Source organism: Trichosurus vulpecula, chromosome 6, assembly GCF_011100635.1.
Source record: "Trichosurus vulpecula isolate mTriVul1 chromosome 6, mTriVul1.pri, whole genome shotgun sequence".
Taxonomy (NCBI): domain Eukaryota; kingdom Metazoa; phylum Chordata; class Mammalia; order Diprotodontia; family Phalangeridae; genus Trichosurus; species Trichosurus vulpecula.
In genome coordinates this window covers 261573710-261587506 of record NC_050578.1, presented here as the reverse complement: position 1 = coordinate 261587506, position 13797 = coordinate 261573710, and the positions used below count along the sequence as shown (strand labels likewise).

General features: G+C 34.8%; 2 protein-coding genes across 2 annotated transcripts; both read right to left on the bottom strand.

The window, feature by feature from the left end:
• Nucleotides 1-1809: 1809 nt before the first annotated feature.
• Nucleotides 1810-2754, bottom strand: LOC118853462 (olfactory receptor 4C15-like). The gene has a single exon (XM_036763568.1). The coding sequence runs from the start codon at nucleotides 2740-2742 to the stop codon at nucleotides 1810-1812; it is 933 nt and encodes a 310-aa protein (XP_036619463.1). The 5' UTR covers nucleotides 2743-2754.
• A 9505-nt stretch (nucleotides 2755-12259) lies between these two features.
• Nucleotides 12260-13165, bottom strand: LOC118853477 (olfactory receptor 140-like). Its single transcript, XM_036763583.1, has one exon. The coding sequence runs from the start codon at nucleotides 13163-13165 to the stop codon at nucleotides 12260-12262; it is 906 nt and encodes a 301-aa protein (XP_036619478.1).
• Between the last annotated feature and the right edge of the window lie 632 nt (nucleotides 13166-13797).

Below are 13797 nucleotides of genomic sequence, written 5' to 3'. Positions count from 1 at the left end.
CATACAAGTGAAATTTTCACCACCCAATTTATACCTGCTTAGCAGAAAAGTATTGTAAGGTTTTCTTAGAACATATTTAAAACCATGGCATGACAAGGATTATTTCAAGGTAGTCTTTAAAAGATTCCTTCTTAGAAGGCTCAAGACAGACTTTCCAATGAGTTACTTCCAGTTTAGGTATTAAATTGGAATATAAACTTTTATGTGTTCAAAATTTCATAAGGAAAGGGGATGGATTTCTTATGTGCCGTGGCAGCAACTCTGAGATTTCATACATTTATTCCCAAGCTGTTTTTCTGTAATAATTATTTAGAGTAAAAAGAGTATCTTGACATCAATCAGAGAGTTGACAGCATTCTTATCACAGTCCAGGAACTAGAGGAATGGCCTTTTGGACTCCAAGAGCTACTGAATGAGAAAATTGTCTACATAGGCAAACGCCATTTTTCAGCAAAAGTCAAAGTCCCTGATCAATTAGCCCTGGCCTGCTTTGAAGCCAGCTCTTGGATGACGTGTGATGTACTCAATGTTTTTCTTTGATATTTTTTTTCTCTTCTCCTTGGGAGTTAGAACTTATTACACAAATGTAATTTTCCCTGAGGTAACTCAAGTATTTCTGTAGATTAACAAAGACAAAAGAGACAGAGATTCTTTATTCATATATTTCCTCTATTAAAACATTCGTTTCAAAATACTTTCATTTCAAAATACATAAAAATGAGGTAATCTTTCTGGTACTATGTTAAATGATGGGGATATGGAAAGACACAAAAGATAGCCCCTGTTCTGAGGGAGGGGTCAGCTATGTGGTGCAGTGGATGGAGGGCCAGACCTGGGGTCAGAAAGGTTCAACTTTGTGAGTTCAAATTGGGCCTCAGACACTTACTAGCTTTGTGAACCTGAACAGTACACTTAACTCCTTTTGCCACAGTTCCTCATCTATAAAATGAGCTAGAACAAGAGTTTGGAAAAACATTTTACTATCTTTCCCAAGGAAAAATCCAAAATAGGGTCATGAAGAGTTGGACGCACCTCACAAATGACTGAACAACAACTGTCCTCAAAGATTTTACAATCCAGTAGGAGAAACAACAAACAAACAAAAATATATGAAAAAAAGTTGTGTGCAACATAAAAAGTAACAATTAAAAAAAGGAAAGAACTAGAATTGAAACAGTTTGAGAAAGGTTTCCTGTGGAAGATGTGAATTTATTTGGGACTTAAAAGAAGCCAGGGAAACCAGTGGGTAGAAATGAGGAGAAGAGTATTCCTATCCTGGGGGACAGGACCAGAAAATGCCTGGGGTCAGGAGATGGAGCATCTTGTTAATGAATTATCCAGGCTGTGTGACTTGTTTGAAGAATAGATAAAGGCGAGTAAGATATAAGACTAGGGATGTAGGAAGGGACTGGGAAAAATATACATAGAATCATACATGCATATGTATACACATGTATGTATATATATGTATGTGTGTGTATATATATGTATATTTGTGTGTGTGTATACATGCATGCATAGATACAGATATGGACGCTGAATGACATTTTTCCTTATCACTTCACCATCTTTATTCAATTTCACTGAGCTTTTTCCAGGCACATATGTAATACAACCATATATATGCATTTGTAGGTATATATATCTATATATTTGTATAAAGCACATAATAAACATTCATATACTTATATATATATATGTACATACACATATGTCTATTTATTGTGAGTATAGTAGGAAATTATAAAATAGAATATTCTTTGGCATTGTTTATGCTTATTGAAAAATAACAATTTTATTTCAAAGAATTTATTTTTTTATAAAATGTACTTTACTCCAACACAACTGACTCATGGCATTTTTTACCTCCATATTTCTAAAGGTATAGATGAAGGGGTTTAAAAAAGGTGTCAGAATAGTGTAAAATATTTCTACCATCTTATCAAAGGAGAAAGTGGTGGGAGGCCTTGCATACTCAAATATGCATGGAATAAATAACATAAGCACAACTGTTATATGGGAACTACAGGTGGAGAGGGCTTTCCGTCGTCCTTCTGCGCTGTATGTCCGCAGGGTGTACAGGATGACTCCATAAGAGACAAGTAAGAGGAAAAAAATTAAAATACAAATGAACCCACTGTTGGCTAGCACCATAAATCCAAGGTCATCTGTATCAGTACAGGCTAGTTCCAGCAAAGGGTACAAGTCACACATGAAGTGATTTATTACATTGGGGCCACAAAATGGTAATGGTAATATGAAGAACATTTGGATGATAGAGTGCAGGAATCCTCCTGCCCAGGCCACCCCTGCAAGTAATAAGCATATACGCCTACTCATGATGGTCACATAGTGTAAGGGCTTACAGATGGCCACGTACCGGTCATAGGCCATGGCTGTGAGGACAATAACTTCAGCAGCACCAAAAAAATGTTCTGCAAAAACCTGAGTCATGCAGCCTTCAAAGGAGATGGTTTTCTTCTCAAAGAAAGAGTCTACTATGACCTTGGGAACAATGACTGAGGAGAAACATGCATCCAAGAATGACAGAAAGGCCAAGAAGAAGTACATAGGGGAAGCAAAGAGTGAGGGGCTGCTAGTAATGGTCACCATAATAAATAAGTTTCCCCCAAGAGTTGCAAGGTAGAACAACAAAAACACAATAAATATGATTTTCTGAACAACTGGATTTTGAGTAAGTCCCAGGAGAATGAACTCAGTCACTTGGCTTTGATTTTCCATAATTTTGACATTGAGGATTGTGTCTTACTAAATACGTATGATCTGTAATGAAGAGACAAAAGGGGTCTTTTGAGTGTAGATAATAAAACCAGGAAAATAAATTAATATTTGCATCCTTTTTGCTCCAAGATCCTTCTAAATGTTTCCTTAGGCTTTGGTGCCCTACCTATCCATGTGGGCACAAATATTTGAAAATTGGTTTAGTGAATGTGGTGTATGGTGAATGAGATATCACCTGAAGGGAAGAACAATTGTTCAAATGTACAGCAAACTCTCCCAGACATCTCATGTAACCACATCTATAGTTCCAGGTGTTTAGTTGGGTGGGCAGTAAGCCAGGTTCTATATTCACCCAAAGTAGGAAAGCTAATTTGTACGAGAGTATTTAAAAAGCAGTAGGAAGGGTGAAATCCAAATATATGTGAGCATTTATGTTAATGGAATAAAGATAAGTACACATAATTTTATAAAACTGCCTGCAATTCTACCATTAGAGAACAATTCCAAAAATCTCCCATAGCATTACACTTGCTTCCGTCAAACACATTTCAGCGAGTCTATTGCAGACTGGAGAATAAACACAGGAGGATCACTAAAACATTGGCCTCAAATTTAGTACATAGGAGAATTAACTGAAGGAAGTGAGAATGTTTTGACTGGAGTACACAAGAACTCGTGTCCGGTCATGATTGTAAGTCTCTGAAATATTCCTATGTATAAGAGGGATTCCAATAAATTTGCCTAATCTTACAGGATAGAACTGTGAGCATAAGATTAAAGTTTCAGTGAAAGATTGCTGTTTGATTTACCAATATCTTCCTAAAAATGCAAGCTCTTCAAAATTGGAATGTAATGTTCTGATAGAGTTGTATTGCCCTTAGAGAGCTAGAAAAGAAAAGTAATCTTTCTGGGGGAATGTGGGAGTCAGAATGCATATTCATTTATGGATTGTACTAGGAGGCATATGAGGTCCATTTTTTATGCTCCGATTCTATGCTTCTTGATTGGTGTATTAGGTACTTTCTTTGCATAGATTAATATAAGATACGGTTCTAGAAAGATACTTAAAAATACTCAGTTATTCCAAAGTATAGATTTATCCACTACTTCATAAAATAACAAAGTAGGAAAGGTAAAAGAAAGCAGAAACAAGGTTTCCATAGAAAGTAATTGCGGATCCAAAAAAAGGAAGGGATTTTGGTTGCATTCATAAAAATAAACAAGCTTACCCCAAAAATCACAAGATAGAAGAAAAAATTGTTAATGAATATTCTTTTCTGAGTCTCTGCATATTGTGGTAGTTTCAAGAGAATAAATTTTGGCCATGGGTCTTTGATTTTGCAAAATAATTTCTCATACTTATCAATGAATTTGATGAGGGCAGAGGCAGCATGTTAAAGCTGTGAATGATGCAGAGCTGGCAGGATAGTTGACAAATTAGATGACAGCATATGGGTCTAAAATTTTCTAGCAGGCTTGAAGCAAGTCTGAATTTATACCACAAAATTTAAAAAAAATGAGTTAGAAGGGATTTCAGTGGACATTTAATAACCCATACAAGAGAGGAATCCATAATATAACATACCCCAAACAATTTAATGTTTTTAACATTAATTCCTGTACTTGGGGTTAACAGAACAAGCAAATAAACAAGAAATCCTGCACGAATTGAGGATAATTATCTAGATGATCTGGATCTCAGTCTTCAATATAATATAAATAAATGCAGTGTTTTCTTCCTTATCTGTTGAAAAGAGGCATAATCATATCTGAATTGTTTGGAATATGTTCTACCCTTACTATTATCTCCCCAAAAAACTGAATAACCAAAAACAAAAGCATGAGCTGATTAAGAAGAAAATTTAAAAATTTTGTGTGGCCATTGGTTAATTTATTCCCATTGATCCATTCTTCTGAAAGAGGGAAAACAAGTGAACAAAAACAGTATATTAACTTCACTACCCCACTAATAAACCCAGCAATAATCAAATTATATATACACACACATAAATGCACATGTGTGTGTGTTTATATGTATGTAGGCACGTGTATGTGTGTGTATGATTTTCAAATAAGAAGACCTGAAACCTAGTCCCCTGTCTGCCACTAACTTATTCTGTGATGGTATATGTCACTTTATTTTTTGGTGAATGATTTTCACATCTATAGAATGACTTGGTTAGTCTTAATGATCAATAAGGTCCCTTCTGACTAAGCTGCTATCCTTTCTTCTGGTAGGCATCTACCACATCTGATTTAAAGAAGGAATTTAGAAGCATAATAATTGATATCTTACCTCAAGGATTTTTTTTTACCTCTATGGGGGGAGGCAGAAGGATAAAACTCATCTACAACTACATTCACATATTTGCATACATATGTATAATTGTATGTGCATGTATACATATACATTTACGTGAGTAGATGATACTTGTCAGATAGTGCATGCATTTTCAGACAAATGCGTGGAAATATACCTAGCTAGCTAGCTAGATGATAGATAGATAGATGATAGATAAAAATATTAAACTCATAGATTAAAATATTAAAATCACAGAGATCCTGAATACTTTTAGGATTTCATATATCTGCGTACATTTTTATGACCTGCTTCATGTTTCCTAACATTAAAGCAAAAAGGAACACAATGAAAGTCTAGATAGAATGTTAGAGAGAAAGGGAGCAGCTGAAAAATTTTAGAGTCAAGAGGAGGGATTTCATCTCCTTATGAGGTAGTCACTTTATTCCTGGGATTCTTTACTTCCTTCCATAATATTTTAGCTAAGCAAAAGGGGTATTGGATTTTCTTGGCTATCAGAAGTTTCTTTGGTGGTAATAATAATTTCTCTTATACTTTTTCTAATATGAGGGCCTCAGGTCTTAAAGACTGAAAGAAAGAAACTGAGAGTAATGGGTGTTGACTTACTGAAATGAAGCACTGTGCAAGACTGTTTCCTTCTATCTCGGAGCCACATCCTGACAACTTGCAAGCTTTCTTTAGTCTGAGAACATTAAAGGTCTGGATAAGCTTTGGTAAAGATCACATTTCCATTCTGGTTTTATATCTACCTGCAGATTATGGAAGAGTCTCCAGAGCTGTAGTAGTCTAAGAGAGGATATACACACTGAGCTCAGGGATAGGCGCTACACTACCAAGACTGTTAAATATAATAGAAACACCATAAAACCTACTTTAGCCATCTCAACTGGGAGACTTTACATCCCATATATCATGCACACATCATATTCTCCCCGTATTCTTCTGTTTAGTGGTGGAGTCTTTTTATCATTCTTGAAAATATAGCATCTGGATGAGACTTCTGGGATGACATTCGCTATGCCATTCAACTTATCCGAATGCACTCCATGACTCCTCAAAAAGCTCTTTCTCAGACAAACCTTAAACATTTGATAAAGTTCTTCCCATTCTTTGGAGAGAAAGACAGAATATTCTCCATTTCAGTTTTCAAAACTCCATATAGAAAATAAGATCGTTTCACTTGTCTTACTGAAGCAGAAAGTTTGTGGTGCCATCCCTCTGTTCTTAGGATTGGCTCTTCGATAAACCCTTAAGAACTGGATGAGTGTCCAATTGTTTATGAAATTGTTGGCAATTTTCAAAGGCAATGTTCAAAGGCTTGGGGAATGGTCTGTCTCTCTCTCTCCAGGGTGCTAAGAAATGTCCCTTATGAGAGGATTGGCAATACAGAACAAGCTTTGTCTCTGGTCAGTGCAAGAACAAACCTACCTAACCAATTAGCCCTTGTCTGAACTGGGGCCAGCCCTTGGCAGAAATGAAAACCAAGTAACCCTTGGCTTTAATAATTCTTCCCCCCCTTCCAATGGAATTAGAAGTTACTCTCTGTATGTTATTGTTTCTGAGGGCACTTGAAGAGCTTAGTCAACATTTTCAGAGTAGAGATCCTTTGCTACTATACTTGATCGATAAGCTGTCATTTCCAAATATTTTCACTTTAAAAAGGCAGTTTACTTAATGAGAAGTTTTGGTCCTATCTCTTTTTCTTAAGCAATCTGCCCTTATGAAAGACCTCAGTATCAACTATTTTAATCTTCATGACCTCTGACTTTTGAGAGCTACCACCATAACCTATTACCAAACCACCAAAACAGGAATAATCAGTTTTTCAAACTTGAGTAAATGACGTCTTATGGTCCCCTAATTATGAATGGGAAAAACAAAACAAAAAACAAAACAAAACATAATCAGCACCATGTCTAAGATAGATCCTCTCCACTATAACTACCTGATATATCAACATTGAACCATTAGAACTATTCTGTGAATGCAGTCATGCCAACAGTTATTCATGTACCTTAGTGTATTAATTTCTAGTGTATAATGTGCTATTTATTCACAAGAATATTGTGTAATACTTTCTCAACATCTTTTCCAAAATTTAAGTAAAGTATGAGAACAGTGTTTCCTTTAACTTCTAGTTTGGCTATTCAGCCAAAATATGAGGTTAGTCAGAGGGGATCTGCTCTTGATAAAGTTATGCTGGTGCTTTGTAATCACTATTTTCTTCTCTAAATGTTCATCAACCATCTTTTTAATGATTTGATCTAGAAATTTTGCAGTAGTTGAAGCTAAACTCACTGGACTATATTTTTTGCAGATTATGTTTTCTTCTAGCTTTTATTTTGACAACTTCAACATTTTCCCTTTAATCAAATAAGATATTAGTTTAAAATGCTTACCTAGCACATAAAAGATATTTAATAATTTTTTTTATTTCCTCCCCTTTATTGAGTTTGTTATGTCACCATATAGACTACTTGTGATCCTTGAAATATCATTGACACTTGTTTAGTAATCACACCTACCAGCTTTTTGAAGACTTGAGGTCACAATTCACCTGAAGTAGCTGGCTTGAATTCATAAAGCGCAACTAGATGCTTTCTTACTAAATCAATATTTATTTTAGATATTTCTTTATTATTAAACATTTTTATTCTGTTATTTCTAGACTAACGGTCATGCATGCATAGATCTGTGTGTGTATGTGTGTGTGTGTGTGTGTGTGTGTGTGTATATAGCTATACGTAGATGGCTCTATGTCATTTACATTAGAAGCCATATATCATTCATCACAGCTTGACTTGTTATTTATCTATTTAGCATACACTGAACCATTAATTGGTAATAATTATCCATTTGATTTTTAGACATTTGATACCTTAGAAATCTATGGCCTTTATCAGAGAAACTAGCTACAAGTGTTTTCCTCAATTCCTTATTTTTCTTCAAAGTTTAAGTTTATTTTTTGTATTAGTTCTAAAATGGTTTTAATTTTATATAAGCAAAATTATCCATTTTATCGCTCATAAACTTCTCTATGTCTTGTTTGGTCATGAAATTTTCCTCTATCAACAGATCTGAAAGATAAATTTATTCCCTGCTCCATTAATTTGCTTAAACCACCACTTAGGTCTGAATCATGCAATCATTTTCAGGTTATTTTGGTATAAATTGTAAGATGTTCGTGTATTCCAAGTTTCTTCCAGACTATTTTCCCAGTTATTGTAGTGTGTGTGTGTGTGTGTGTGTGTGTGAGTGTGAGTGTGTTTGAAAGAATAAGTTTTTGCCTGAATAGCTGGGATCTTTGGGTTTGTCAAACAGTAGGTAATCCCATACATGCATTTCTGCATATTATGTACTTAATCTGATTCCTCTGAAAAACCTGTTAACCAATATCATGTTGTTTTGATGACTACAGTTTGGTAGTATAGTTTGAGAATTGGTACTGCTAAGTCCCCTTCCTTTGCATTTAATCTTTTCTTTGATCCTCTTGATATTCGTGGCCTTTTTTTCCTCCAGATGAATTGTTATTGTTTTTCTTTCTCTATAAACATTTTTGGTAGTTTGATTGTAACAGCACTGAATGAATAAACTAATATAGGTAGTATTGCCATTTTTAGTATATTAGACTTCCCACGAGCAGTCAATATATTTCCGACTATTTGCATCATATTTGTGTGAGGTGTCTTGTCATTATGTTCTTACAGTTACTGAGTTTGTTTTGTCAGGTAGACTTCTAAATCTTTTATAGTCTGTGTAATTTTAAATGGAATTTGTCTTTCTATCTTTTCATACTGCATTTTCTTGGTAATATAGGGAAATGATGATTTATGTGGTTTTACTTTACATCCTACAACATGGCTTTAGTTGTTAATTGTTATTATTCTTTAGATAAAACATCATGCCATCTGCAGAAAGTGATAGTTTTATTTCCTCATTATCAATTTTTAGTCCTTCATTTTCATTTTCTTGTTTTATTATACTACAACTAGAATTTTTACTAAAATGGTGAATAATAATAGTTATATGGATAACCTTTTTCATCTCTTATCTTATTGGAAAGGTTTCTAGCTGATTATTTGTGTAATATAAAGATACTTCTTATCAGTTTAAGAAAAGTTTCCAAAATATTTATAGCAGCGCTTTTTATGGTGGCAAAGGATTGGAAATTGAGGGGATGCCCATTAATTGGGCATTGGCTGAAAAAGTTGTGGTATGTGAATGTAATGGAATACTATTGTGCTATAAAAAGTGATGAGAAGGTGGAATTCAGAAAAACACAAAAGACTTATATGAACTGATGCTAAGTGAGGGGAGCAGAATCAGGACAGCATTGTATACACAGGCACAGCCACATTGTGCAATGACTAACTATGATAGACTTTGCTCTTCTCAGCAATGGAATGTTCTAAGACAACCTCAAAAGGCTCAACATGGAAAATGCTACCCAGATCCAGAGAAATAGTTAAGGAGTCTGAATGCAGATCAAAGCATACTATTTGCTCTATCTCCTTTCTGTGTTGTTTCTTCTTTCTTGTGATTCATTCCATTGGGTATAGCTCTTCTTTACAGCATGACTAATGTGATAATATGTTTAATATAAATGTAAGTGTAGAGTCTATATCAGATTGCATGCTAGCTTGAGTGGAGAGAGGGGAAGAAAATCTAAAACTTAAAACTTGTGAAACTGAATGTTCTAAACTAAAAATAAATAATATTTTTTAAAAAGAAAAGTTCCTTTAATTCCTGTGCTTTCTGGTGTTTTTAGTAGGAATGTGTTGAATTTTGTCAAAATCTTTTTTTTCTGCAATGAAATTACTAAGTGATATTTGTTGAGGAAAATGAGGCAGAGAGGTTAAATGACATGCTTAGTGTAACAGAGCTTTCAAGTGTTTTATCCCAGTTTTGAACAGAGATCTTGACTCCAATCCCTGGTGTCTATCTACCATGCCACTTGGATGGCTGTCAGATAAAGCTAACACCTCAAATTACTCTTTCACTTAAAATCCTATAGAATTGCATGCCTTGTAATTGGAGGGGGTAGAGAATGGGTGGACTTAGAAGTGATGTGAGAGAAATTGAGTTAAAATCACAGGATCCTAGGATTAGAGATTTTTAGTTGAAATGCACATTAGAGCTAACACAGTGAAATTCTCCCCCCATTTGGTTCATTTACTCCTTTATTTATGTATACACTTAGAATATTCTTTGTCTACCATTTGGTCTGCCTTTCAATCTAACTGTTTCTACAATCACTTATTATCCTTCCCTCCTGCTGTCAATGACAAAACAAAAGAAAATCCTCAATAGAAATATACATAATCCAGCTAAATAAATCCTTACAGAGGTCAAGTAAAGAAATTGATGTCTCATTTTTTCATGTTAAATCCATTAACTATTTTGCCTAAGGTAGGTGAGGTATTTCATATTCAGTCTTCTGGACTCACTGTTTGTCAGAATTGTTTTTCAAAGCTGTTTTTTCTTTGAAATGTTGTTAACATTGTAAAGATTATTCTAATTTCACTCTGTCCCAGTCCTTGGATGTTTATCCAGTTTCCTCTTAAACTATTTTATAATTTATAATGGCACTATAATATCCCATTATATTCATATACCTTAATTTATTTAGTGGTTTCATAATAGGTGAGTACCCACTTGGTTTCCAGTTTGGGGTTACTACAAAAAGATCTTTTATAAATACAGATATTTTCTCTCTTTCTTTAAAGGGGGAAAAGGTCTAGGAATGACATAACTGGACATAGTGGAATCACATATTTTAGTAACTTTTAGGGTACAGTTTTAAATTATTACATGGAATGGCCAGACCAATTTACAGCTACTTCAGTGGTAAAAACAGTGTGTTTATTTTCCCACGGTCTGCACTATTTTTGTTTTCCCCTCTTTATAACATTTCCCAGTCTGTTTAGGAGGAGGTAGAATCTCACTGTTTGATTTTTTTTTCTAATTTTCATTATTTTGTTACATTTTTCACATAGTTGCTGAGAGGTCTCTTGTTTTGGAACTTCTCTATACATATGTTTTGAGCATTTTTCTGTTTGGAGAATGGTTCTAGATCTTTTATATGTTTGAATCAATACTTATATATCTTGCATATGAAATCTTTATCAGAGAGATATCCTGAAAAAAAATTTTCTTTACCTGATTACCCAGTAAGTTTAACTATATAATATATTTGAAATATATATGTATGAACAAATTTTATTATATATTCAATAATATATATTATGTAACATTGCATTATATATGGCATACTATCAATATTATATCATTTATTACACATAATAAAATTATTCATTGTATATTCTTTAAGCCTCTCTGTTACTTGCTTAGTTATGAGTTTTCCCCGTAGATGTAGAAGGTAATTTCTTCCTTGCACTTCTAATTTACTTAGCACATCAACTTTTATTTTTAGTAACATAACCACATGGAGGTTATCTTGGAGAATGCAGTCTCAAATTTTCCAGTTGAGAAGACTGAGACTCAGAATTGCATCTTTTCCTAGTTTATATTTGTAGAAAGCCCCACATGAAGAATTCAAATCCAGCTTTTCTGATTTCAAATCCAGCATTTTTTCCACTGAACCACTCTACTATGGTTATATTAATAAGTAGTTGTGACATCGTAAAGCACCTTACCATTATCATAATTTCATCTGGAAAATGGGTTTTTTAAATGGATAATATGTAAGGCCTCTTCCAGCAATTATCCTTCTCTTCTTTGGTATTGCTACTCATTTGTTTGCTTTGCAAATATAAATTGAACAGCTCCTTGGGTTGGATCACCACACATATGAACCGCTCTGTCAGTCAATTAATGAACAAACACATATTAAGCATTTACTACAAATCAGCCAGTATCCCAGGGGAGGGGAATAAAAAGAAAAAAAATCCCTCATGTTCTATGCATACATCTACTTAAAGAAAGTTTGCAGTCTAAGATTAACAGAACAAAAATAGAGAGATTTTCATATTCCAGCTTTACCATTTCTTTATTTAAAATCACAGGTTTGCAGTATCCAGAGTGGAAGGTCACTTCATAAATCAACTAGTTTAGTCTGCTAATGTGTGTGGATAAGGAGGTGTATGAATAAGGTAGAAATGTTTTCATGTGAACTCAGAGCCTTAGACTCCTAATCCAATGTCTTTTTCTATTTCCCTCTTATGCCTTTCTAAATTATTATCCGCACAATTTCCTTATGGCACTTTTTACCTCTGAGTTTCTTAGGGCATAGATCAGGGGGTTCAACATAGGAGTGAGAATGCCATAGAATATAGCCACAGTTTTATCAATACGCAGAGTACACAAGGGTCGTACATATGTGAATACGCAGGGTACAAAGAACAAGACAACTACAGTGAAATGGGAACTACAGGTAGAGAGTGCTCGACTTCTCCCTTCCACACTGTGGAACCTCAGAGAATGCAAGATGATGACATAGGAGGCAGCCAGCATGAAGAAGTTCACCAGGCATATAACCCCACTGTTGGCCATTACCAAGATACCAGTAACAAAGGTGTCAGTACAGGCAAGTTCCAGCAATGGGTAAAAATCACAAACAAAGTGATCCATCAAGTTGGGGCCACAGAAGGGTAACTGAAAGACAAGGAGAATCTGAACTGTGGAATGGAGAAAGCCACACATCCATGCCAGCAATACCAGAAGACCGCATAGACGCTGGTTCATGATAGTCACATAGTGCAAGGGCTTACAGATGGCTACATAGCGGTCATAGGCCATAACTGTGAGCAGGATAATCTCAGCACCACCAAAGAAATGTTCTGCAAAGAGCTGAGTCATACACCCATTAAAAGAGATGGTTTTCTTCTCATACAAACAATCTGCAATGAGTTTTGGGGTCACCGAGGTAGAATAGCAAGTGTCAATAAAAGATAGGTAAGCCAGGAAAAAATACAGGGGTGTGGTTAGTGCCTGGCTAAAAACAATGGTGACCAAAATGAGGAGGTTGCCCCCAATGGTGATGACATATATAATAATGAACACAAAGAACAACATTTTTTGTACCTCTGGAATAGCTGAGAGCCCCAAAAGAATAAATTCTGTAACATTTCTCTGATGTTCCATTTGTGAAGGGGACACTGAGATTAGAGTTACCTGTAGGGCAGAGAAGGAAGTATTATCATCTTGAGAAATATGGCTAGATGAAATGTGAACATAAACTAAATCTTTTTAGGGTTACATTTCAATGACCTTTAAAGGATCCCAAATATCTAGTGTCTTCCTATTGAAACAAGGATCATATTTCAAGTCATCTATTTGACTTTTAAAGACCTTCATCCTTTCCTAACTTTCCAATGTCCTTATAATTTATACCTTTCTGTGTAATTTGTAAACCAGTGACACTGACTTCCATACTATTCCACACATAAGACACTCCATCTCCCTAGTGCTTTCACTAGCTATTTCACATGCTTGCAACTATCTTCTTATTGATCTTCTCTTCTAGGTTCTTTGCCTTCCTTCTACTCTCAACTAAGTCACACTTTCTACAAGAATCCTTTACCTTTATTCCTTATTCTTAATACCTTTCTTTAAGACCAACTCCAATTTATCCTGTACATATTTTATTTGTACAAAGTTATGTTCCCTATTAGACTGTGATCTCTTAGTGAACTGGAACTGGATTTCGCTTTTCTTTGCATCCCCAGAAATTAGCATAGTACCTGGTATATAGTAGGTGCTTAATGAATACTAGA

What these genes read in the sequence shown, in the direction of transcription:
- LOC118853462 (XM_036763568.1), bottom strand. Translation starts at nt 2,742, where the DNA reads ATGGAAAATCAAAGCCAAGTGACTGAGTTCATTCTCCTGGGACTTACT.
- LOC118853477 (XM_036763583.1), bottom strand. Translation starts at nt 13,165, where the DNA reads ATGGAACATCAGAGAAATGTTACAGAATTTATTCTTTTGGGGCTCTCA.